Raw genomic sequence first — 27047 nt, forward strand, 5'->3', positions numbered from 1 at the left:
ACACACACACACACACACACACACACAAGGTTACATATATGCACAAACACAAACACACAACAAAGTACACACAGATAAGGCACGTAAGCACAAAACACGAAGCTCTTCACTCGAGGTTTGTGGATCTTATTGTATAATGTCTGTCTACTGAATTTGTTTGTTTGTTTGTGTCTGTGTTTATTTGTTTTTTTCTTGTTTTCTCGCTTGTTTGCGCCTTTGCTTTTTTCTTGCTGACTTGTTTACTTGTTTATTTGTGTGTTTGTTGGTTTGCTTGTGTCGTGGCTTTCTGGTTTGTCTGTTTTTGTTCTTATCTTTGTGCCTTTATTTTGTTGCTTGATTTGCTTGTTTATTCTTGTTTGTTTTTCTCTTTGTGCTTTTGTTTTATTTCTTGCTTACTTGTTTGTTTGTTTGTTTGTTTATGTGTTTGCTTGTTTGTTTGTGTCATTGCTTTCTTGCTTGTTTGTTTATTTGTTCGTGTCATTGTTTGTGCCTTTGTTTTATTTCTTGCTTACTTGTTTGTTTGTTTATTTATGTGTCTGCCTGCTTGTGTCTTTGGTCACATTCTGTCTTTTTCCTATTTGCTTACTTGTTTATTTGTTTATTTATGTGCTTGTTTGCTTTGTTTATTGTGTCACATTCTGTCTTGTTGGTTTTCTTTCTTGCTTACTTGTTTGCTTGTTTGTGTCTTTCTTGATGCCTTTGTGTTCTTGCTCGCCCCGCTTGTGTATTTGTTTGTTTATGTCTCTGCTTGTTTGTTTATTTGTTTGTTTGTGTGTCTTTGTTTGCTTGTGCGATCTGTCCAGTACTCGTTTGACGAGCGTCAGCCTCAAGCTCAGGGCTCGTCAGGTCAGCAAGGCTCAGAGGAGGCAGGAGACATGGACGACTCCTTCTCCAAGCAGGTACGCACACACGCACACACACACACACACACACACATGCACGCACACACACACACACACAACAAGGGACAATCACACTCTCCTCCATCGTAACGCTGCTTTCACAAGAGAACTTTGTAACCTCTGCATCTTCCAGTTTTCATGTTTTAAAGGGCCAATAAATCAGATCCTCCCTGTCTCACGGCAACAACAGACCATAATAATCTGCAGGGATTGATGAGGGTGTTGATTAGTACCGACGACTCAACGGCTTCTTGGCTCTCTGCTGCGATTTCTGGCTCTCACAGTTCACTTTCTGGCTCGAACTCTGGTTTGGAAGAGGGACTCCACTCCCACTTAAAAAAAAAAAAAAAAAACAGCCACAAAAAACTGAAACCAGACCTGAGATGATGTTAAAAAAAATGTTTGATGAGATCTGAGCGTCTCTCAGGATATTCACCACAGATGAGCAAAGTCAGGCCATTTTTACCGTTTGTTTGTCTGTTAGTTTGTTTGTTTGTTTGTTTGTTTGTTTGTTTGGGCATGGCAGTAAAGCTCGCCAAATCGCCGCTCTGGCTCCAAGCCTTGGAAAAAAGCCTCTCAAGCCAAACCAGCCAGCGCCAGAACAGTTTTATTATCACTTTATGGTGATGTACGAGTCCTTCACTAGACCTTTCTATTGTTTCCTGCTCTAATTAGCGAGCTCACTCCTCTGTTATGGGAAAATGGGACTTAGTTGCTTATGTAAATTACAGGCCGCCGTAGCTTAAGGGGACTACGGGCGGCGGCGGGGGGGTAGCAGAGTCTTGAGGAGGCGGAGAGGTTTGACTGATGCTGCTGTTATTCAAAGCTCCAAGTTCAAGTTTATTTAAGGCCCTTAACCCTTTATAGGGCAAGTGACTATTTTTGGTAATTTCAGAAATTTTACATATCAGGCCCATCCCCTGTCTCAGTTAGTTCAATAATCATTTGGTCTTCACCCAGCCAATCAGCAAAGATCGCTCTACATCCCAGGTCACATGATTGTGGCATTTGACCAATCTCAGTGGCTTTGATTTTCTATTACAAAATGAAAATTTTAGAAAAATTTTATAGAAGTAATAAAGTCCTGTCATGTTGTCTAATAACAGTCTAGGGTTGTGTTTTTTGAATTTCAAAGTATTTCAATGAGTGCTCTATAAAGGGTTAATCAGTGCTCCTGTCTGAAAGGACAGTTTGTAGAAAACAAAATTACCCTTGACCTGAACCCTGACAGCGAGCAAGAATAAACCCCCAAATAAAAAAAAAACCCACAAGCTAAAAAGCGTTAAAAAATGTTGGGAAGGACGACAGAGTGAGAGAGAGAGAGAGAGAGAAAGAGAGAGAGAGAGAGAGAGAGAGAGAGAGAGGCCGGGAGTGGACAGTTAATTAATCAGATTAACTCCAATCAGATAGAGGGAATTAGTTAAATGAAAGGAGGTGAAATCAAAATGAAATCAGCTCCGATTCCAGTTTATTTTCACATGCGTTCGGCGGCACCGTGTGCACTGAAACGCTGTGAATCAGTGCGTCGGCTCCGGCTCCTGCAGACTTTCATTATCCCCGTCGCCTCGGGAGAGAAGCTGTCAGCGGCTCCTGCTGGTCGCTGATAGAGGCTGATAAAGGTCATAAATTACGTAACGCTCGCTAACTTTCCCGTCCCTGTGTGAGACGAGGAAGTTCTACAGTTTTAGGTTTTTTTTTTCCAAAGACATCAAATAAACTCAAAAGCAGCTGTTCGTCCAGATAAAAACAAATATTTTCGCCCTGAAACACTTTTTCATGTGGAGATACGAGGTTCTCACCCGACAGCAGTGAACATTTAAGTCCACTAAAATGCTCAGAATTACATTTTCATATTCATTTAGATGCCCATATCAGCCTGTGTGTGTGTGTGTGTGTGTTTGCATGTGCATTTCTATATGACTGTATGCATACCTATGTGTCTGTTATGTGTGTGTGTGTGTATTCTTGCATGTGTCTGATGTGTTTGTTCATGCATTGCCTGTGTGTGTGTGTGTGTGTGTGTGTGTGTGCAAAAAGGTGAAGTCCCTGGCCGACTCCATGGACGACTCCCTCACTTGTCAGTCAGGCCGCGAAGACTCCCAGGAGGCGGGGGGAGAGGGAGAGGAGGATGAGGAGGAGGACGAGGAGGAGGGCGATGAAGACGAGGATGAGGAGGAAGGGGAGGAGGAGGAGGAGGAAGAGGAAGAGGACGAAGACTACCGGGAGTGCTCATGGAGCAACAGCAACGTCTCCTCGCGGCGTGACGGCGGCAGGGCGAGAGGAGGAGCGGGGGGAGCGGGGCCGGGGCGAGGAGGGGCGGGAGGAGGCGCGGCCATGCACGAGGACAGCACGGCCACCTCCTTCAGCGACGTCACGCTCTACATGGACGACGGCTGCCTGCCCTCCTCCCCGCTGTCCCGCCCGCCCTCCTCCCCGCTGTCCCGCCCCGCCTCCAGCTCCGACACAGAGTACTGGGGCGGAGGAGGTGGGGCGGGGGGAGGCGCGGGGGTGCGGGAGGACAGCAGGGAGACGGAGGGAGGCGGGAGCAGCACCAGCCGGAGGAGCAGCACCCCCTGCACCGAGTGCCGGGGCGAGTACAGGAGGGTGGGAGGGGGAGGAGGAGGAGGAGGGCATCTCCCCGTCCTGACCATAGAGCCGCCCAGCGACAGCTCCGTGGACATGAGTGACAGGTCAGTGCAGCCAATCAGAGTCAATTTACAAATCCACAGTTCTTACCAGAGCACACACTTCTAGTTAAAGGAGCACAAATAACATTCGATAGATAGATAGTTTATTCATCCCGAAGGAAATTCACAGTTTTCAACAGTATGCACAGATTACAAGATTAAATAAATAAAAAATAAAAAATAGATTAAATAATCAGAGTTTTCTCTCCAGAATGTTCCTGCTGATGTCCTCCCAAAGCGAGCAGTGGAATTAAAGTCTCCACATGAGTTTTCCTAAAAGCAGCAGCACTGTTGTGTTTTCAGGACTTTTTCAAATAGTGAGAAAAAAAAATGCTCCTCCTCCTTTGTTGAGAAATCTTTAGTTCCTCTGCATGATTTGCTAAATGGCTTGCTGTCATGTAAAATGTAGGTGAACTTTAGTAAACAGGCCAAAAAATTCAAAATCACTGGTGTGATCCTTTAAGAAACAAACAAACAAAAAAAAAAAGGTGGTAGAAACACAAACGCTGTCATTCACACTTGAAACAAATCTTAATGATTGTTATAACCAAAGGAAGGCAACTTTTATTGATAAAATGCATTCAAAAGAGAATATAAAAGTGCAACTATAGGGAGCAAATGCATTACTAGTGCCATATACTTCACTTAAAAAGGCATTTCATTACTATTATTACTTATTTGTTTTTTGTTTTTTAAGAAAACACATTTTTAAAAAGTCCTAACCCTAGTAAAGACATGCATAGAACAAAAACAACACAAACAGATATCAGTTCAGAGTTTCAAGTTCAAGTTTCAAATTTACTGTCACCTGCAGAAATTTTATAGATTTTTTTTCAAGATTATAATTTATAAGACATGCAGAACACTGAGGTTTTGATCCTGGTGGCCAGAGTTGTGGCATTTCTGACATCATGTGGGATGTCTGGGTTATAATTGGCTTATCATCAAATATAAATATCTTCGGCTTTGCAAAGCAGATAGAGAAACATGGATGTGTGAGTTTTCATGTGCTTTAGTATCTACTGATTTTCACTAAATTAAGCTGCACTAGGCAACTTCCAGGGAGTCTGAGCGCTTCATTAACCAGAAGTCCTGCAAAATGACATCGGTACCCGGTTTACTCTCCTGCCAGCTGGTCTGTGATGTCACTCGGCTCCAAAAAAAGTGGCTGCACTCTATTTGTGCAGCAAACGTGCCAGCACCACGCCAGGTCGGTGGCGAGGAATTAGCGCTATATTTAAATGCCAAAATCTCCCTTGTCATGTGCCACGTACCACGCTGGGACAAGGTGGCGAGACTGGCAGACGCGTCACACGAAGATTACAAAGAACAGCGAGCATATAGATGACAACAACCCGGGACAAGTGATTTTGTTCTGGAAAACACAAACATTTTTATTTCCAATATGGTGGTTTAAAATATTGTTCATGTGGTATATGGCATTGTTGCTTTCAATTCAAGTGTGGCTTGAAATCACTTGATAACACAATATAAAACAAAAATGCATTGATTTAAAACCTCCCTGTCTCATTACAAGTGCATGCTGTGCAGTCGAGCTTTGTTCAAACCCACAGAATTTTATCTTAAATACTAGTGGTGATCCCAAGGTTTCCAAAATCACCAAATATGGCCCACCAAATTACAGGTGTATTCAGCCTGGACACAAATGATTGAGTCAGTCGCCATGATAAACGTTCCATGATTAAGTTTGCAGACGATGCCGCTCTGGTCGCTCTTTTAACCAGCGATGAGATGAGGTGGGCTACAGAGCTGAGGTCACTCTCTTTTATGATCAGAGCACACAAAACTTTTAATTTTAAACATTAATAAAACAAAGGAAATGATGGTTGATTTTATAAACAGACTCCCCCTGCAGCCTGTGACCCTGAATGGCACCCCAATCAAAAATGTAAACAATTACAAGTATCGGGGCGTTATTATTAGATGCTTTTGGACCAGAGGAACTTTTTCATAGTAAAGACATGTGGATATTTTCTATTTGATGGGGAATTTTCTAGCTTAAGTTTGAAGCTGCTGAAGGTGAAATTTATGTGGAAATCAGAGTTCTAAAGGATAAAGACAAACAACACTAATATTTTTTTTTTTATTCTACTTCTTCAGGTCAGAGCGAGGCTCTATCGGACGCCTGGTGTACGAACAGGAGCCATCAGGAGTCGATCGAGGAGGAGGAGACAGGGACAGGCGAGGGGGAGGAGTGGGAGGAGAGAGCGGCGAGGAGGAGCGAGGAGGAGGGGGCGGGAGCAGCGAAGCCGACTCGCCGCAGGGCACGATCAAGCACAAACCCAATGGCCGCTCGGTCGCCACGGCGCAGGGCCAGACGCGCAGCACCACCTCCTCCGTCCCCATGGCGATGCCGCTGGCCCGATCCCTGCCGTCCCACCCGCTACCTCACCCGGTCCCCCACCCGTCGCCGATCCCCCATTTCCCTACCGTCCTGCACCACCACCACCAGTACGGCCAGCCGCTCACCATGCATGCGCACCACGGGCACGGGCACATCAGCAGCCCATACAGCCAGCACACGCACGCGCACCCTTTCACCCAACACCACTACCACCACCTGCACCACCACCACCATCCCCATGTTTACCCAGAAGTCCCCTCTTCCCCACTGCCATCCCCTCTCCCACCGCTTTCACCCGTGCCGCCGCCACCGCTCACGCCCTCGCCGCTGTCGTCGTCCTCATCCTCGGTGCTGCCCGGCATGGAGGCGGGGCAGCAGCAGCACCACGCCCACCACACCCACCTCCTCCACCACCACCTCCTCTGCTCAGACGGAGACAACGAGAGCGTCAACTCGACAACGACCAACTCCAACGACGACACCACCGTCAACAACTGCAGCTCCGGCTCGTCGTCGCGTGACAGCCTGCGGGAACCAATCGGAGGCGCCGGCCTGGGCAAGCAGACCTATCAGAGGGAGAGCCGGCACAGCTGGGACTCGCCCGCCTTTAACAACGACGTGGTGCAGAGGAGGCAGTACCGCATTGGACTCAACCTTTTCAACAAGTATGTGTGTGTGTGTGTGTGTGTGTGTGTGTGCATTCAGTAACCTAATGCACAGGAAGGCTTAGTTTAATCTTCCTCTCAGTTAGGTTTAGGGTGCCTTGGCATCCATAATCTATAGAATATAAAGTTAAAAAAAACTATTTAATCCAATTTAAAAACAGTAATTTGAAAGGTATTGTTACTGTATTTATTTTGACATTTTATATTGCAAATGCAGTTTAAGGCAATGCTCATTTTTGCATCCTAATTTTCATTTTCATTGAAAGGACTATTAAAATGATGATGTAATTGTTGGTGGGTCTGCACCAAACAAACATGTTTTCTCACAGATGGAGAAAACAATTAGTTGGCCAGAATACCTCATTTATAAAGTTATTCTGTCACATTTTAAAAGTCATCACATCAAAAAATTGCAGGACTCGCAGGCTGAACACTGATTCATCTGTATTAGATAACAAAACCGAGAATTACAAGCAAAAACAACATGGTAGGTAATCACAGTACAAGAAAACCCATAAAAGCAAGGAAATTAAAGTCAAATACAAAAAAAAAAAAAAAAAAAAAAACTAAATAAAGTGTGTGTGTGTGTGTGTCCTTGTCATAACAGGAAGCCAGAGAAGGGGATCCAGTACCTGATAGAGAGAGGGTTTGTGTCGGACACGCCGGTGGGAATCGCCAGGTTCATCCTGGAGAGGAAGGGACTGAGCAGGCAGATGATCGGAGAGTTCCTGGGAAACCGGCAACAATTCAACAAGGACGTACTGGAGTGAGTACAAGACGTTCAGATGTCACTTAAGCATCATATTTCTGTCATGAGGGTTAGATCAGATGTTTGTAGGGACATTCTTGCCACGTCTTGGCTGAGAGAGAGGCCACACTACTGGTTTGTCCCCGACCAATCACCAACACACCATCTTTCCCAGTGTAGTGTCACATCCATAGGTGATGGTGGAGGAGAGTCAACAAATGAACAGTCTCGGCATAGGGATTGTCACCTTAGTGGACAAAAGCCAAAAACTTTTAGACATCCTGGACCAGAAGTCTTCATGGTTCTCCGAACAATCAGCACAAGCCGTCTTTCCCACTTCCTCCTGATTTCGTCATGACCAGCAGGTTTCAAGCATTGTGCTGAATTTTCTACTTGGTTTTTGAGTGGCTTTAAACCTTGTAGCAAGACATGTTCCAAGAAGTGAGATTTTTAGTCTGCAGGGCCCACAACAACGCAGCATTAAGTCCAGCATAGAGGACTCCATGGGTCCAGAAGGTCAAACCCAAAGCCAAAAGGACCTGGAATCGAGCTGCCCAGACCCAAAATGGCCCCATGCTATTTTGGGAAACACAAACCCAGATCAATTACGACCCAGGGATGCCATACCCAGATCCATCCAGATCTAGGAACTATCAGACAAACTTGAATCCTAAAAGGCTTTGATTGTTGCAGTATAGGACACACTCGCAACCTCATCTTGGCATTTGCCTTTATTCTTCTTTGAAGCCATGTTGACAAAATTCAACTAGCAAAAAAATTTCCTTCCAGTCATACCTCTGCCAAACAAAAGTCCTGTCAATGTGAGTAAATTTCACCCTGAAAAATCTGGTGTGACTGCTGTATTCTTCTCTCTTCTTTTAGTGGGTTGTTAATTTCATGATCAATAGATGATAATTAGCAATTAACATATTTGAAATTTCTTTGAAATTACCCCCAAATTACATCAACATTTACCTCAAAATTGAGAGAAAACCAAAATGTTTGCTTGTGTGTGTCACCAAACTCATTCTAAACATTTCAAATAATATTGCAAAATGAATTTATGATTTTCATTTAAGATATTCCTGAAATTCCATGACCAGTGGCAGCCCTGGTTTCATTTTAGTGATCTAATGCATTTGAAACATTCATCTAGAATAGATTTGGTTCGGTTTTCACTAAACTTGGTGGTGAAATTTGCAGTCCACGTAAATTAAGTATTACCCAGTTAAAACATGCCTGCCTGGATCCACTGGGGTAATTCGCATGGGACCTATCATCTGAGACCTACAACAACAAAACCAAACCCGACCGAGACCCAATAAGACACCAAATTTTGACCTGACCTGGGTAAAAGGACCATAATGGACCCATGAAGACCTCCAGTCCAGGATGTCAACATGTTTTTGGCTTTTGTCCACTGAGTGTGTGACAACTTGTACAAGAAGTTTCTGACAGTCAGATTGTCAGACCTGGCCTCTCTCTCAGCTAAAACATGACAAGCGTTTCTATCACTGCGAACACCTGATCTGACATGGTGAACATCAAGATCGATGCAAACAACCTGCAGTCTGATTCCAGCTTTAGGGAATGAGTTTAGCTCAAGAGGGTTGCAAGTGTGGCAATGCAAATGTATATGTACTTTTTTTGGTGTCTCTAGTTGTGTCCTGGATGAGATGGACTTCTCAGGGATGGACCTGGACGATGCCCTGAGGAAGTTCCAGGCTCAGATTAAAGTGCAGGGTGAGGCGCAGCGGGTGGAGAGGCTGGTGGAGGCCTTCAGGTACCGTGCTGCGTCGTGAATTTGAATCCCTACAGTGATGCGGTGCAGAAATGGAGATTCATCACCTCTCTCTCACTCCCTCTCTCTTACTCTCGCTCTCTCTCTCTCTCCAGTCAGCGGTACTGTGTCTGTAACCCAGTGCTGATCCGGCAGTTCCAGAACCCGGACACCATCTTCATCCTGGCTTTCGCCATCATCCTCCTCAACACGGACATGTACAGCCCCAACGTGAAGCCGGAGAGGAAGATGAAGCTCGAGGACTTCATCAAGAACCTGCGGGGTCAGTCCATCATCAACTCCGCTGCTAAAACATTGTCTTTGTTTTGTTTTATATATTTTCCAGAAGCCCCCTGGGCATCAGTTTTGTTGTCTGACCCGTGTTAACCACCTTTTCACCCCTGCCAGTAGGATATCCACCAGCTTGGCTGTCAGTAGGATATCTCAAAAACCCATGAATGAATTTATATGAGATTTGGTCTCAGGCTAAGGAACAATTGATGAAATTTCTGTAGTGATTGAGATCTGGGATTTCTGGCATTAGTCAATCATTGTTTTTCAGCTATAATCATAGGCAACACTATTGACAGGCTAGGGAATCCTTAGCTTCCCTCAGATTAAAGAACAAACATCCAGAATGTCATGACTTTTGTCAGGAACATCAAAACTCACAAAGCTTTAGGCAAGTTTACACCAAAGATTCCCAATGAGACGGTATGTAATTTCCATAGCAAAGACTTTCTTCAGTGTTTCTGTCAGAATCTGCAGCTCCATGCTACCTTCACAGGAGTGGAGGATCAGAGTATCGCCTATAAAAAATTATTTTAAAGTTTACTGCGTCAGCTCAGGAAAATGGATGTTCTCTTCCTTGGTGTTCCACCATAGAGGACAGAAAGAGTTTCTTCTTCTTGAAAACATAAATTCTCCAGCGGTTACACCGTGACTGCTGCGTTATCGCTGTCAGGCATAACCAAATTGATGAGGGCTGGAGCCTAGGGACATCAGATATTGGACGTGAGGCACCTAAATTAGGGAGAGCGAGGCGGCAGGTTCCACAATAAATAAATACATGGCATTAGTGAAATCAAAACAATATGAATAATTCATGTTCTAACACATAATTCACGGACTCAGGGCAGATTGCTTTCTCCTGTGTGTCTAGTTAACTCCAGATAGAAGAGGTGTACTCATTTCTCCTCCCAGAGCTCAACAAGGTCATGACAGACATGGAAGACAAGAAATTTACAGGGGGGATATTCCACTGTTGAACTTCAATCACATCTTCCATCGTATTAAGAAAGACACCCTGTCGCTATCGTTGTGGAGGCTCTAAAACCAGATACCTTGATTCCAGCTGAGACAGGGTCATTCACACCGTTGCAATTTTGCTGTGCAAGATATCTGTGGAGGTTCTTAGTCATTCAGGTCCTGGTTCTCCAAGTTGAATTGAGGTCAGCTGGACTTGTTGGTAGATTCTTGAAGACATTTCACTTCTCATCCAAGAGGTTTCTTCAGTTCTGACAGACTGGTGGGGAGTCCCCGGTGTTTAACCGGTGTGGGGTTGTTATCCAGGTTGTCCACATCTCGGTAACGTTCCCACTGAAGACTCCTCTTGGATGAGATGTGAAACGTCTTCAAGAATCAAATATGTCCAACTGATCTTGATTTTTCTCTGTGGCTGTCTAAAAAGGTTTCATCACAATCATGACCAGCTGCTTTAATGATAGTGGTCCTGTCCAGCCATGCTTACTGGAGTAGCATTACCCTAAAACTTTTTTCAGTAAACAGACTTGAACTAAAGACCGTCCAAAGACATGCAGGTTAGGTGAATTGGAGAAGCTAAATTGCCCCTAGGTGTGACTGTGTGTGTGAATGTCAGTGTTTGTCTGTCTGCCCTGTGATGGACTGGCGACCTGTCCAGGGTGTTTCACTGCCTTCGCCCTATGAGCGCTGGGATTGGCTCCAGCACCCCCCCGCAACCCTAGTGAGGATAAGCGGTTTAGAAGATGAATGAATGAATTTCCAAGCATTTTCATTTACAGAAAGCAGGCTGGCACTGTATCCTGCTGTCCCATGCCAACAGTTAAGAGAAAATATTCACTGTGTTGAGTTTTATGTACAATGCAAGATGAGGACTTTCTTATTAGTGCCAGTCGAGCTGCTGAGTATGGCTCGTTTGGTCTTATGGTCTTTTGGTCTAAATACTGGGAAATTCAGCTGCCTTACACCTGATGCCCTGGCACCACCTATGGCCATACCTATAAAACTAACAGTGATGGAGATTTGACTCCAAATCCTGTGGGTTCACTTGCAAGATCACAAAATTATTAGTGATAGAAATGGCATCTTTTTGTGAAAAAAAAAATAAGTCTGAAAATTGTTGGTGAAATTTTGCATCCTTCCAAGTGCCTTCTAGCTTGCAGGATTTATCTTCTTTCTGTATTTCATATCTATAAATTAACCCCTGAGTTTTTATCAATCCATCTTTCAGGTGTTGACAACGGTCAGGACATCCCCAGGGATCTGCTGGTGGGGATCTACGGAAGGATCCAGAAATGGGAGCTGAGGACCAACGATGACCACGTTTCACAGGTCCAGGCGGTGGAGAGGATGGTGGTCGGCAAGAAACCTGTAAGATACTTTTAACTTTTCCCCACAAAAATCACTTCTAAACTTCCACATTTCAGGCATTAACACCATCAAGAAATCCTTTGTTTTCCTCCATAAATATACTAACAGTCAAACAAATGATCTTTTACCCCACACAATCTGTTATCAAGTTAGATGTTTTCAGTAAGTGTATGGAATAGTCTGTGTTTTAATTCAATGGAGTGGGTTTGAACTTGGCAAAAAAAATATAGAAATATACAAAGCTTTTAAATCCAACATGGGATATTTGCTCCATAATGATCAGTGTGCAGTGTTTGGCCACCATTTGTTTGGATGTAATCTTAACATCTTCACTTACAAAATAGTTCTGTTTTTGTGGAGAAAGTCATCTGGTTTTTGAAATCAGACTGATGATTTCAGACAAAGGTAGCATAGTAGTGGACAGTCAGAAAAATCATCTGTTGGAAGTAAAAGAAGACATGTTCTCCAAACGTTAGAGCGTTTGCTGCGGTCAGCCACGGGTCAGGATGGAAACACGAGTGCCTCTCACATGCTGTGGTTTCCCTCACTTTCAAAACAAAAGCATATCAAGATCTGCACGTCACGAGGCGGTGGTGCTCATGGGAAATGCATGTCTCCATTCCGGGAAACACTGACGCTTTTGTCCACAGGGGGGCGTCAACATCAACACAACATGAAGTTCCATGTAGTTGCTTTAACCATTTCAGCAACCGTCTAATGTTTTGAACATGTCGTATTAAATTACTGTGCTGTGTGTGTGTGTGTGTGTGTGTGCATGTGTGTGTGTTTGTGTGTCTAGGTGCTGTCGCTGCCTCACCGCAGGCTGGTGTGTTGCTGTCAGCTGTTCGAGGTTCCAGATCCAAACCGAGCTCAGAGGAGCGGAGTCCACCAGAGGGAAGTCTTCCTGTTCAACGACCTGCTGATGGTAACAGCTGCACACACACACACACACACACACACACACACAACACACACACACACACACACACACACGCACACACACACACACACACACACACAGGACTCTGCTGCCCTCTGCAGGACAAAACAAACTGTGCACCAGTCAGAATCAGTGGGCGGGTCAGAGAAGAAGCCCCACCCACACCAGCAAAATTATTCAGGATTTTTTTTTTTTTTTTTTGAGACTATGTTCCCTGCGAGCTGTGCTTTTATTGTGGTGACCGCCATAATAAAAGTATGACAGTCACAGAATACAGACCTGGTGTCTGTCTAGAAAAGGATCTGGTCTATAATGATCTATATCTGCAATGGAACTGATCTTAAATGCTGTATATCTATAATTGATCAGCTCTATACTGATGTATATCTATGCTTATAGTTATAATGGATGGTGTTTTTCACGGCTTGTCATCTACATATGTGTTAACCTGCTGTGCGTGTGTGTGTGTGTGTGTGTGTGTGTGTGTGTGTGTGTATAAAACCTAGATAGAGTAAATTAAACCAAATTCCCCTACATTTATTTCAGTTAGAGTAAAGATCAGCAGAAATCTTTACTATTTTTTTTTTTTTAAGTTATAAAAATCTCAGTTTTACTCAGCTGTGTTTTACCGACTGGTTTTACACGCTCTGTCCTTTTCAGGCTGTTTCATGCAAGATTTATCCTGTAGGCCGGTTCAAACAGCTGTTATTCAGCGTCGACCTGGCCAAGACGGTGCAGGGAGACAAACTGTAACAAAATATAAAATTCAATAGTTTAAAATATTCAAGAGCAAAGAAAAAAGGCTGTATTGTGAAATGATCTTCACATACAATAACTAGTTTATTATTCTCAGTTTTCAATGTAGCATTGTACTGTTGACCAAACTGACTACTTGTCTTGAAAAGCCTCAGCTGATTTGGAATAATAATGATTGATTGATTATAATTAATAGTTGATACTAATAAAGATTATTTCACAGCCACAATAATCTGGTGAAGCTGAGAGGCCAGCAACATTTTTATTTATTTACCGTGATTGTCCTTTAAGTCTTCATAGTCATCTTTCAGAATACTGTGTGCATGCACGTGTGTGTGTGTGTGTGTGTGTGTTTGTATGCGTCAGTGCTTTCTGTCAGCTGTGGGTTTTAATGAAAACGGCAGCAGTTCACCTTCGTATCATTCCCTTTTTTGTTGCATCGCCTCATTATGAGTGGGTGTGTGTGTGTGTGTGTGTGTCCTGCTGCATGTGGGTGTTTGCATTACCAAACTATTCTGGGATGTGTTGGGCTGCCGATCCTCGCAGAGCCGCAGGATCCTCTCCCGTGGGAGGTGCTGGTGGTTTTGTGTCAGCGGAGTGCTCGTTGTTACCCATAATGCCCTGGGCCCGGTAAATGCTGCATTCAAGGTGTGTCGAAAAGTTGGAAATGCCGTCGCCTGACACAGCCGCACTGTCCAATCAGACGAAAGCGCCACATGACGTAGCAGCAGCTGTGTCTGAGGACGTGAGCGAGCATTTTGGTTAGCGTAATGCTAATCTGTAAATCTATAACTAATCACACTGATATGTGATTATCAGTTGAATCCATAAATTTTTCCTTTCTTTAGTTAATCACTCTTTCACCAGTGAGACGTGTTTTGTTCTGGTGGTTATATTATAAATATTCCTATTAGGATCTGCATTAGTCACCACTGCAGTAACAGCTATTCTTCCTGCGGTCCAAACCAAAACAAAAAAAAATCTACTTTTCCAGTGACAGGATTCATAAATGAGGCCCTGCCATGTTAAAATGGAGCTTTTTCAGCAGAAATTTGCTTTGAACGGCTCATAATTTCTGTTTCTTCCCACATTTTTACCCAAACATAGACATGTTCTAGATTCATCTTTTTTTTTTCCCGCTGAATCAAATGATACCAGCATTGCAGCGATCTGACCTTTAAATTTGAAGAGACAACCCTCAGAAACCGGCAACGTCATGTTGAGGGCAGCTTCTGTTTTCATCACACACACATGCACACATTACACAGGTGATTTCCCAGCATGCTCTTCTGAGTCTGACCGTGCCGGGGTTGAAGTAACTGCACCTCTGCTTTTATCATGACACGCTCCAAGAAAGGGGCGACTCTGCGAAAACAGTGATTAGCTTTTGTTCCAGAAGCTACAGGACAAAGTGAACAGAGATGGTCGCCCCCCGGTGGCCGTAGAAAGTAAAGTGTACACATGACAGCTTTGGTTTTTGGTAAAGGTGACGTGAAGCGTCCCATGAAGGGCAGGTCTGGTGTCCAAACACCAAAATGAAGCGGCAGGACGTGCAGCTTGCCGTGTCTGATGGAATTTCTAAATATTTCAACTTATAGACTTGCTAGATGTCATCTTAGCCATCATGATTTGTAGGGGAGAGTGGTGTAATTTGTGCCAAGGGGCAAGTAGTGCCACCCCTGTTATCTAGAAAACCATAGAAGAAGTTGGTCATGTGACCACATATTTTTGTGGTCACATGACCATTTCACTTGTCCTGCAAAGAAGGGAGACACATGGCTTGAGAGGTAAGAACATTTCAGTTCAAAAAACTTTTTTTTGCCCTCCAAAGTAAAATTTCTATGATCAAGGTTTTTTGATTTCTGTGTTTGAACAATTATAGAAAACTTTGAAAACAGTTCACACAGGTTTTAGTACTTTAGTAAGCTACACCATGAGTCTATACAGTTAGCATGATGTTAGCTCAAAACACCTGGGGGAGGCATTTTTTTTCAAAATGGTGGGCTTGGGGTAATTTGTGCCAAAGGGCCTTGGGGTAAGTTGTGCCAGTGGCACAACTTCTGATTATATACTATATATTACTTTATTGTATTTTATGGTTATTGTACATTGTCTTCTTACCTTTGATCACTAAAGCTATTCAGATTCAGATGAAGATGATTTGCAGGTGCTCATTTCTGAATTTTCATTTTGTTCTGGGTATGTGTTCATGTGGCACTAGGCCTTGTTATAGAAAAGTGGCCTGTGATCTTGTTAAAATAATAAATAAATGTTAAATAAATAACTTTGTATTGAATTTGCTTTGCTTTTATATAGCATTATCATTTGTGAGATTAAAAAGATCTGTTTTACTTCAATTATCAATGGCATAATTTACCCCAGTGTATTCTCTCTAATGGCACAATTTACCCCGCACTGGGGGCAAGTTGTGCCACAAAACCACTTTTTTTGGAAAGCTGTACTTCTCAAACAGTTTATATAAGATCCAAAGTGATTGTTCCCAGGGATGCACATCATCTTAAACTATATGTGCATATTTTAGTTGGAGGCATTACTGTAATCCCCTCGCTTTAAAGGCACTTTAAGTAAAAATTGGCACTACTTACCCCACTCTCCCCTATTTATTTTTTTTTAATCTGAGGTTGATTTATGATTTACGTCCTTTGAAAGTGGTTGTGCTGCGTGCATCACCACGTCGCGGTCAGTGGACGGAAGTTTGCAGCCGTGCGTCTCATGAAGGCCGTGAAGCTGCAGAGCGACGCCGGCGGCTCGCTGGTGCAGAAAACAGGAGGCCGACGTTCATATGGTGACGCTTTATTGACCCGTGTGGCTGCAGCAGGAGGCGGCGGATGTGCTGAGCAGCTCCCGGAGGCGGAGAGGAACAAAATCATTTACTCAGATACTCGGAGTACTCAAAGTATTTCCATTCAGTGAGACTTTCTACATTTTAGAGGGAACTCTTGTACTTTTTCCTGCTCCACATTTATCTGACGGCTGGAGTTTCCCTGCAGAAGAAGCTTTTCCATGTAGCAGTCAGAGCTAAAACAAAAAATATATAATTAAAATACTTCTTACAGGTTAAAGCAGCAAGAATTTGATCCATTATTCACAATGAACTACTTTGATTTTTCCCACTGAGCTGCATTTTACAGAGAATAAAATGCTGCTGTACTTTCACTGAACGGACATAAAGAAATGCAGGTTGTTGACTTGTAATATTTTTTCATTAAGTTTATTTCATTATGTTGCTACTTGTACTCAGGTGTTCGTGAAGGATTTGAGTATTTTTTCCACCACTGGCAGCTTCCTGTGATGAATGCATGACTCACATGAATATTGAATCAGAATGACGCTGACAAGACCTCTTCTGGGTAGCAAAAGTCATTCCCTCGATAAATAAATGTTCAAAAAGAAGTCGTCAGTACGCCTCTCCAGCAAGGCCACCGGTAGTAATTTCCTGTCTGAGCCTTTTAATTGCCCTTGGAAGATAAATTTACTCCAGTTTAGTCATTTCGGTTTATTTGCACAGCGGTAAAACGCAGGAAGAGGGGAAGCGTGTCGGATTTATGCTGATCAGAACGACTCAGCGGGGGATTTTAAAGCCAGCTTACCTCGAAATGAACAACAGAAACAAAGACAGATGACAAACGGAAGTCAATCGCTCACTTTTAATCGCTCGCTGTCTCTCTTTCCTTTGTCTGCTTGTCGACCCGGCCTCATCAGTTTACCCGAAAACCCACAAAGAGTCAACTATTAAAACGATATTAGCAGAAATACAAAGAAATAAAAATACTGCATACCCATTCCATGTTGACTCCCTACACGACTTAATACCAAGATACTGATGTCACCAAATACCAGATTAAGTAATGTACTCTAAGTTCTGTGAGTAATAAACTAAATGTGATTTTTAATGTTTGAGAAGATTTCCCAACATGGAATCAAAATGTGAGTTTGTGGTTGAAGCAGCCACCTTGTAATGTTCTGTTTCTGCGGCGAACAAAGTCCTCAACGTTCAGAAACCACACAGCTGATAATTGGCTGTGGAAAGCAAAACGTTTCCCCGCTTAATAGGGACTATTTTCCCCGGCGGAGGAGGAGGAGGAGGCAGCGTGTCAGTGTGAAAAAGTCCTGAAAAGCCAACAGTGCTGCTGCTTTTAGGAAAACTCATGTGGAGGACTTTATTGGGCTGATGGAAAACTGGAGTGAAGAAAGTGTGAAGGCTCTGAAAGTTCATGTTCATATCGTCGTGGAATGAATGGAAACCAGCGGCTGGAGGAAAGGGAGGAGGAGTGACGTGGCAGCTCTGAAACCCCACTGCTCGCTCTGAGAGGAGAGCAGAGGAACGTTCTGGAGAGGAACCTCTGGACATGCAGAAAATCCCTGGTGTGGTCCTTTAAATGTTAATTTCATATTAACTGTAAATGAATTCACATTTCACATTCAAGCTGCTACGACAAAAATAGACCCGGCGCTCACGGGACACAGGAGTGACTCGTCCCGCTCAGGCGTCTGCTGGATGTTGAAAACATCGACTGGAACGTCCTGGGATGAAGTTGCAGACGCACCCATACCTGGCTCGTGCACCAAACTTTGAACCGTGCATTTCCTCCAAATACAGATTAGGTTCCTGAAAGGTAAAGTCGGTTCTCAGCTGGAACCAGAAAATATTCGTCTATTCTTTATTCTTTATCCTTTATTCTTTATTTGGATCCCCATTAGCTTCCAGAAAGCGGTCGCTCGTCTTCCTTGAGGTCCCACACAAAAACAGCAGCAAAAAAAAACAAGCAATAATTAAAATCAGCACTCCATTAATAACACAAAAAGACTAAAGCAAACCAAACGTAAAGGTCAGTAAATAAGTAAAATAACTCTATGTATCAAACAAAAAATAGTGCCTTATAATGAATATAAAAACTAATTTGTCAGATATGCAACAACAAAAAGCCAAATATTAAAACAAAATCAAAGACAGAGGAAAAAAAAAGTTTGGGAGGGAAGCACACTTTTATTTTGAAGGGCCAGGTGACTGAGAGGGGATGTTTAAAGATTTGTGAAGGTTTCATTGGTTGAAATTTTAATTTTTTTTTTACCCACTGGAGCAGGATGATGTCACTGTTTGGCTCTGTTTCAGGAAGCAGAGGTCATGTGAGGTCATTTCATCGGGACTTAAATAAAAAAAAAATTGGACGAGGAAAGACGGAGACGACGGCCGAGAAAACACGTCTGCCAATAAAAACTGAACCCTGTCAGGCTCACATTATGGAGGTTCATTACTCCAGCAGGTGTGAAGGGTCGGGCTCTGTGCTGCAGGTGACAGGTGGGGAGGGCGGGGTCACCATGACAACAGAGTGTTTACCTCTGTTGTGCCACGCCCACCCATGATGTCACAGCTCCACTCTAAAAACCGGTGGCAGGGCAGGCCGGTTCCTTACTGCTGGAGAACCTTTTTTTTTTTGGTGGAAGAGGCACATCATCGGACATTTGGGAATAACTTTCTGCCCTCCCTTTTCTTCTCTCCCCCTCCTCCACTCTCCCTCTTCCTCACCACTCTCTTCCTCCTCCTCCTCCTCCTCCTCCTCCTCCTCAGGTGACGAAGATCTTCCAGAAGAAGAAGACCTCGGTGACGTACAGTTTCAGACAGTCGTTTCCTCTGGTGGAGATGCAGGTCCACACTTTCCAGAACTCCTGTAAGTAAAGCTCTCTCTCTCTCTCTCTCTCTCTCTCTCTCTCTCTCTCTCTCTCTCTCTCTCTCCTCTATTCCATCTGCTCCCTCCATCTGTCTCGGCCCCTCTCTCCTTTTTTTGCAAACTCTATTTCTTGTTTGCAATTGCTCAACTCTCCTTCAGCGCTCTCTCTCTCTCTCTCTCTCTATTTATACCCCACAGTCAGCAGGCCCACTACACACACACACACACACACACACACACACACACACACACACGTATACACACATGCACACACACAACACACAGGCATAATCTCAAATCAGTCTCGTTCTCTAGCACACACACAAAACAGACATTTCCAACACACACACACACACACACACACACACACACACACACACACACAGCCTGTGTCGCAGCGCTGCCCACAACCATCCCTGCCTCTGTGTTTTGTGCTTCCCAGTTTCCTCCCCAGAGGTCTGCAGCGACAATGATATCTACATTTTTAAATATACAGTGTTTGTTAATGACAACAGGCTTGTCAACACAACAGCATAACTCCCTCACCAAATTAAAAAAAATATATTTAAGTCAGATTTCCAGCGCTGCTCTGTGTTTGTTGGCGCTTGGAGAAGGACGAGGCGAGCACAGCAGAGGAATTTGCAGGAGAAGTTGGAACGTACCAAACACCAAACCAAACCACACCTGATTTACACGGCACATTTCGCACAGTCAAATGCAACGCAGACACAAAGAAGAACATAAAATAAGACGACAAAACCTGTAAAACTGATGATTTTTACCAGTTAAAGTGACGGTACGACACCAAACCCACAGCTGTTGTCGTGTAAAAACCTCTCAGTGCCGGTGATTCAGGTGATTTTCATGTTCGACAGCCTCTCAGCCTAATGGATAAACACTAAAGCTCAATGCTAGGCAGGTTTTCTGACTTTTCTGCCATTCATTGTTTTATTTCACTCATTTCTGTGTAGAATACCAAGATGATTTCACACACCAGGAAATACACTTTGCTGTAATCCGATTATACGACATCCAGGACCGAAAGGAAGCAGGAAGTCGAAAAAAAAAAAATCTATGTCACCGGCTTCCTTTTAATATTAGAGTCGATTATTGTCCACAGGTTGAAATTCGTCCTTGGTGGCACGAGTCGAAAACACAGGAAGTCGCAGGTCGAGTGGAAAAAGGGTTTCATTCCCCCGAAAAGAGGCTCAGAGGTAGGGCAGCAATGCCAGTAACCAGGGAATATTTTTACAATAAATAAATAAAGGGCCTGAAAAATAAATGAGATAGAGCAGACAGTTTAGCGCAAGTCTGAACACAACAAAACTGAGCTCACAAATAAAGACTGGGGCAACTTATGGAGGCGAGCCGATCCTAGGCAGTGCAACAAACACAGCAGATTACCTGAAAATCTATTACAAAAGCAAATGATGAGATATGTTAATCAGATTCGTTCGATGTACTCAGTGGTGATCAAAGTTTTTAATCACATTGGACATCAACGACCTGAAGCTAAAGATCACTGATCCCATTACCACCAGTGATGAGGCTCTGCTGCAGCCAACATGGAAAAAAATCGAGTACTGCCTTGATGCGCCTGTGGCGCTATGGTGCCCATATAGAGGTGAATTAAATGAGGCAAAAAAAAACAACAAAAAAACTTCAATATCTACTCCTCATTTTGTAATAGTTTCCACAGATTTGTCTATTCATTTGCTTTTGTAATAAATGTGTTAACAGCCAGGTGTTAACAGCCTCAACTTGATAGCGGAAGGTAACTCAAAAACAGAGAAATAAATATTAGAAACATAAGAAAAATGCAGCTAAAGAGAATGTTGACACTCCATCTTTAGAGAACACTGCACCATTGTGAAAACTAAACTCAGGTGTTGTTATTTAAAATTTATGTGAATACACTAAAGGATATGAGGTAACTTAAGACGAGTGTGATGTGATGTTGTGTAAGGCAGCTTATTATTGTGGGCCTTAAGGTGCAGCTGCCACAGTGGACCAGCCACACACATACAGATGATGGGATCCAGAGGCTGTGGAAACACCGTACACCACGGCCTGGTTAAAATGGCACTCTTAGATTTTAACCCTTTCATGCATGAATTATGAAAGCCTGAGTCAAGATTTTTTTCTTATGTGTTTTTACTCTTCTTAGGGCATGAACACTTTTGTGAGTCTCCATACTTCTTTAAGGATGCAGGACTGGTATTACCATGTCATTATACTGGTATTAATATGTTTTCAGCAACAAGAACTGACAGTCTCTGCCTAAACCTCGATGGAGGGGAGCAGCAGAGAGCATTCTAACAGCTGATATGCAATTCCACCATAGAAACCACTGCATTTAGGAGAAAATGGCTTTAAACAGCTGTCCACTGTAGTGACCGCTATGCGTGAAAGGGTTAAAATGGAAATATACGGCGCAAATGCCTGTGTTGCTGCTATTTAACCTTAATTTAAATATGCACCATGCGATTTTCTCTGAGCAAGAGCACGTTCGCATGTAAACTCTTGGCAAAGCCGCTCCCCTGTCTCTTCCCGTCCAAACGTGTACATCACAGCAGTACGGAGGCCAGCCTGGGCGCAGTGCCACCATTTCTCTCGGTTGTTGCGTTCACTCGCTTCGTGGTTTCTGCCGCTGTTCATTTTCAAGAAAGGGAAGATAGTTTGCACTTCCTTTAAATCATAAAGGGAAGCAGTGGTGGGATCTCCTCACTAAAACTAGAGGCGAGGTTGCGCTGTGTGCTGTTGATGATGAAATGAAATGATGGGAGTCAACACTTTAATACAGGTTGAGTTGAAAAATACTAAACCTGTCCCTTAGAAGGACAGGCGGACAAGTTCCTGTTGGAAAAAAAAACATCACAACAAGCACCTCATTTAAAACACTGTCAGGTTCCAGTAGAGCCCTGCTGGATAGTTTCTGAAGTTTTTTTTTTCTGTTTTTCTGAGACAAAATTGGAGACATTTTAATCCCAGCTACAACATCTCAATCTGTTGGTGACCTTCACTCCTCCAAAAAAAAAGTTAATTGGATCTGCCACAACAGAAAAGCGCTGTCAGCCGCCTCTGTGTTGATGAGAAAACATTTTAAGATCAGGTCAGTTTGAAGGAAAAGTGTAAGCAGCAACCCACTGAAAAACCTCGCCAGCCCGTTCGAAACCCACAGAAAACACATCACAGGGTTTCCTAAATATAAATGGCTGTCAGTCTGAATACACTGCTGCTTTTCTGCCTTCCTGGAAACACAACTCATTCAAGCTGCAAATTTTTCACGCCCATACACAAATTGTATTGTGTGTGTGTGGCTGTGGCTGTGTGTGTGTGGCTTTGTGGGTGTATGTGCCTTCCATGCTTTCATTTCAGCGGAGATGAATTGGCTCTGTCCCACACAGCAGATTGGAGTTGGTAGCGTTTCAAATCTGCCTCAGCACCTGTTAATAGGCCGCCTCAGCCTGAAGACGAACACACACACCATGACTCCAACCGCCTACAAAACAATCGCTGACCTGAAACTAGAACTCATCCTGGAAAACAAAATTATGCTATTAGCTTATTAAAGACCTTCTCCTGCCTGTTACCAACATCTCAGATGAGAGAGTGACTGCGGTTTTTAAAAGCTGAATTCCCCTTGAAGCCAAAAGCCTTTACCGCGGCCACTCATGATTCATATCCTGCTCTATAGGACTGCAACACTTTGCATCACATTACATCGCGAGGTTAACATCATTTCTGCTGTGTGTGATTTATTTTTGGAATCGTTTAGAGTCTCGGAGCCAACAGCACAGCCGCGAGCCGAGAGCTGTAACGGTGGTGCTGATGGTGTTGCTGTTGTTTTGACGTTGTTGTTTCTGTTGTTGGTTGTGGTGATGGGTTTTTTTTTTTTGTGTGTGTTTGTTTGTTTATGGGCTAGATGGTGTTGTTTAACTGTTGGTGGCATCTGTTGTCTGTGTAGTTAGTGTTGTTGGGGGTGGTACTGTTGTCAGGGTGTTTTGTGGTTAGTGTTGTTGTTTAGTCGCAGTTGTTGTTGTTGGTGGTGGTGTTGTTATTGATATTGACATTCACATTGTTGTTCGTGTTGCATTTGGTGTTGCTTAGTTGGTGGTGTTGTTAGTGGTGATGCATAGTAATTGGTGTTGTCAGTGTTGTTACTGGTGGTGTTGTTGGTGTGTTGCAGTTGCTGTTGCTAAGTTACGTTGGTGTGCTTTATTTGTTCTGTTGTTGTTATTGGTGATGTTTAGTTGTTGTTGCTGTTGTTTAGTGGTGTTTTCAGTGTTGTTATATTGTTGTTACTGATATTGGTGTTTACGCTGTTGTTGTTATTGTTGCAGTTGGTGTTGCTTAGATGTTGTTAATGCTGGTGTTGCCGTTGTTGGTGGTGGTGCATTGTAGTTGTTGTTGTTGTTAGTGTTATTGGTGTTGTTTATGTGTTGCAGTTGCCGTTGCTAAGTTGTTGTTTTTATTTAGTTGGTATGCTTTATTTGTTCTGTTGTTGTTATTGGTTCTGTTGTTGGTGATGTTTAGTTGTTGTTGGTGTTGTTTAGTTGTGTTGTCAGTGTCGTTCTGTCGTTGTTATTGATATTGGTGTTTACGTTGTTGTTAGTGTTGCAGTTGGTGTTGCCTAGATGTTGTTGGTGTTGGTGTTGTCGTTGTTGGTGGTGCGTGGTAGTTGTTGTTGTTGTTAGTGTTATTAGTGTTGCTGTTGTTTATGTGTTGCTGTTGCCGTCACTAAGTTGTTGTTTTTTTGTTGGTCGGTGTTCTTTATTTGTTCTGTTGTTGTTATTGGTGATGATTTAGTGGTGTTGTCAGTGTTGTTGTTTTGTTGTTGTTGTCGTTGTTGTTGATGTTGATGGTGTTGTTTGTGTTGCAGTTGCTGGTGCTTAGTTGCTGGTTTTAGTTGTTGACGTCAGCATTGATGTTCTTTAGTTGTTCAGTTGTTGATGTTGGTGATGTTTAATTGTTGTTGGTGGTGTCAGTGTTGTTGTTGTTTGTTTTATTTACGCTGTTGTTGTTGTTGTTGTTGTTGTTGTTGTTGTTGTTGATGTTATTGTTGTTGTCGTGGGTGTCAGCTCTGGTTGTTTGGTTGCAGCTAAATGGGACTTGGCAGACTGTGATGATGACTGGGACCAGGACAGATTGTCCCATATGACTCACCAGCACAATCACACATGGACTGCTTATGTGTGCACGTGTGTGTGTGTGTGTGTGTGTGTGTGTGTGTGGGTGTGTGGGTGTTTGTGTGAATTTTTACATATATGTGTGTGTGTGGGAGGGCGAGTACAGTGCAAGGCCTGTGTGTGTCCATATACAGTAGATGTGTGTATGCATGTATCTGTGTGGGTGGAATAGGGTATTTCTGTGTGTGTGCATGTATGTACGTGTGTGCGTGTGTGTGTGTGTGTGTGTGTGTGTGTGTGTGTGCAGGCATGTGGAGGCTTCACAGTTACGTCAATCTTTAAAGGAAAATTCCCCCATGATTCCCTATTATTTTGTGTTGAGAAAATTAAATTTATGATGGAACTTTTTTGAGTTCACTTTCACTGAACCTGTCTGGACTACCTCTTTTTCCTCATTTCCTACATTTCCCAGAATGCCCTTTGACATCCCATCGGCAAGATGCATGAACTCGTTGTATTCCGCTGTTAGTTTTACATGTAGGTGTGTTTCAAGATGTATATTTTCTTTTTGTTGCCTACAGTGGCTTTTCAGAGGACAGAGGTCACCATCCTCTCTCTCTTGCTCTCTCTCTCTCTCTCTCTCTCTCTCTCTCTCTCTCTCTCTGTTTGGGTGTCTGACCCGGCTCCTCTCTCCATCCCGTCTCAGATTACCCTCACGGTATCCGACTGACAGCTGCGAACCCCGGCGGAGAGAGGAAGGTGCTGATCGTGTTCACGGCGCCGAGCCAGCAGGACCGAGCTCGCTTCACCTCCGACCTGAGAGAGAGCATCGCCGAGGTGCAGGACATGGAGAAGTACAGGGTGGAGTGTAAGTCTGCTACTACAACCTGTAGTCATAATAGTGGTACCAGTAGCAGTAATAGTAGTACTAATGAATAGTACTGTGGGATCGAGAGTAGTCAAACAGTAGCAGTATTTATCAACACATAAAAACTTAACAAATGAACTATGACCTAAAGTTGTAATGTTTGAATTAACTTGATCTGATAGTACAAGCAGTAGCAGTAGTACTAGTAAAAGTTGCAGTAATAGCAGCAGTAGTAGTGGTAGACTAGTGGTAGCAGTTATAATAGGCTAGTAGTAGCAGTAGTAGTAGTAGTAATATTTTGTATGTTGTACAATGACAATAAAGACATTCTGTTCTATTCTATTCTAATAGTAGTAGCAGTAGTAGTAATAGCAGTAGCAGTAGTAGTGGTAGTAGTAGTAGTAGAAATTGTAATAGCAATACCAATAGTATTAGCAGAAGTAGCAGTAATACCTTTAGGAGTAGAATTACTAGCAGTAGTTGAAGTAATAGTAGTAGTAATAGTAGCAGTAGCATTAGCTGTAGCAGTATGAGTAGACTAGTAGTAGCAGAAATAGCAGTAACAGTAGCAGGAGTACTACTAGAGGTAGAACCAGTAGTAGTAGCAGCAGCAGCAGTAGTAGTAGCAGTAATACTTGTAGTGGTAGCAATAACGGCAGTAACAGTAATAGTAGTGGAAGCGATAGCAGTAGTAGTAGTATTAGTTGTGGCAGCCATGATGGCAGCAGTTGTAGTAGTAGTAGTAGTAATGGTAGCAGTAGCAGTAATAGCAGCAACAGTAATACTAGAGGTTACAGTAGTAGCAGCAGCAGTAGTAATAGTAATTCACGTTTCTCTCTCTCTCTCTCCCTCTCTAGCGGAGCTGGAGAAGCAGAAGGGCGTGATGCGCCCCGGCCTGCTGACCGGGGGCGGCGGGGCGGTCGGGAGCGGCGCCAACACCGGCACCGGCTCCAGCAGCGGCGTGAAGAGCGAGGCGGTGAACGGCACCCTGGGAAGGCCCAGCCTGGACGACACGTACGCCTCGGTGGACGGACTCAAACGCACGGCGCTCAGCTCGTCCCTGCGAGACCTCTCGGACACAGGTGAGGACGGAAGCGGGACAGGCAGTCACACATGCACACCTGCACAGGTAACTGTACGTGCCCGGGTAAAAGCTGCACCTCAGAAGCTGACAGATTAACAACAAATCATAAAACTGTTGCAGACATTTTTTTACGTCACTGACTGGCTAACCTCACATCTGTGCTCCTCTGCAGCCAGTAACACACTAATGAAGAAATGTAATATAAAATGGCAGACTAATGTCACCCTGTTAAACAAGCACTGAACACACTGTGATGATCTGTCGCCCTCTGCTGGACAGACACAGGAACTGACATATAAAATAAAAAAAAAAGGATCAGAGTCTGTTTAGTGGCTTTTCTGTCTCAAACCTTACAGATTTACAATATTTATTTGGGCTACAAATGAATATTAACTTTGGGCAACAAAGAGGAACATAAAAGTAAGGATATCTGATAAAAGTTAATGATAAAATTAAGTTCTACTATTCCTCTTCCAGTATTGCATTTACTACTTTGTGAAGAAATATGATGGCATAAGCCAAAGCAGGCATTTTTTTTTTTTTTTTACTTTATTGTACAGCAAAATAGGAATTTAGGCTAAGAAAAAAGTTTTGACTTGAAACAAAAAAGAAAATATTAATTTGGAGAAATCCACATTTGGAAATAAAAGCACATGTCAGCCACATTGTAACCTTTTCACCCTGCCTCGTTCTGATTGGGCAACAGGGAAGCGAGGTCGTAGGAACAGTGTGGGGTCATTGGACAGTACCATCGAAGTAAGTCTCGGGAGGGGGCGGGGCTTCAAGCATGCACCATGGCATG

General features: G+C 43.4%; 1 protein-coding gene across 1 annotated transcript in view; it reads left to right on the forward strand.

The window, feature by feature from the left end:
- Nucleotides 1-27047, forward strand: part of LOC115362274 (IQ motif and SEC7 domain-containing protein 1-like) — a 116905-nt gene that overhangs the window by 82667 nt on the left and 7191 nt on the right. Inside the window, exons 5-18 of the mRNA XM_030056133.1 lie at nt 804-899; nt 2940-3071; nt 3114-3592; nt 5711-5820; nt 5851-6619; nt 7227-7385; nt 9028-9150; nt 9264-9430; nt 11639-11778; nt 12578-12703; nt 19065-19164; nt 25000-25161; nt 26019-26243; nt 26952-27001. Of these exons, the coding sequence (XP_029911993.1) occupies nt 804-899; nt 2940-3071; nt 3114-3592; nt 5711-5820; nt 5851-6619; nt 7227-7385; nt 9028-9150; nt 9264-9430; nt 11639-11778; nt 12578-12703; nt 19065-19164; nt 25000-25161; nt 26019-26243; nt 26952-27001 (2838 nt within the window). The remainder of the gene's footprint in view (nt 1-803; nt 900-2939; nt 3072-3113; nt 3593-5710; nt 5821-5850; nt 6620-7226; nt 7386-9027; nt 9151-9263; nt 9431-11638; nt 11779-12577; nt 12704-19064; nt 19165-24999; nt 25162-26018; nt 26244-26951; nt 27002-27047) is intronic.

This window comes from Myripristis murdjan, chromosome 7 (assembly GCF_902150065.1).
Source record: "Myripristis murdjan chromosome 7, fMyrMur1.1, whole genome shotgun sequence".
NCBI lineage: Eukaryota > Metazoa > Chordata > Actinopteri > Holocentriformes > Holocentridae > Myripristis > Myripristis murdjan.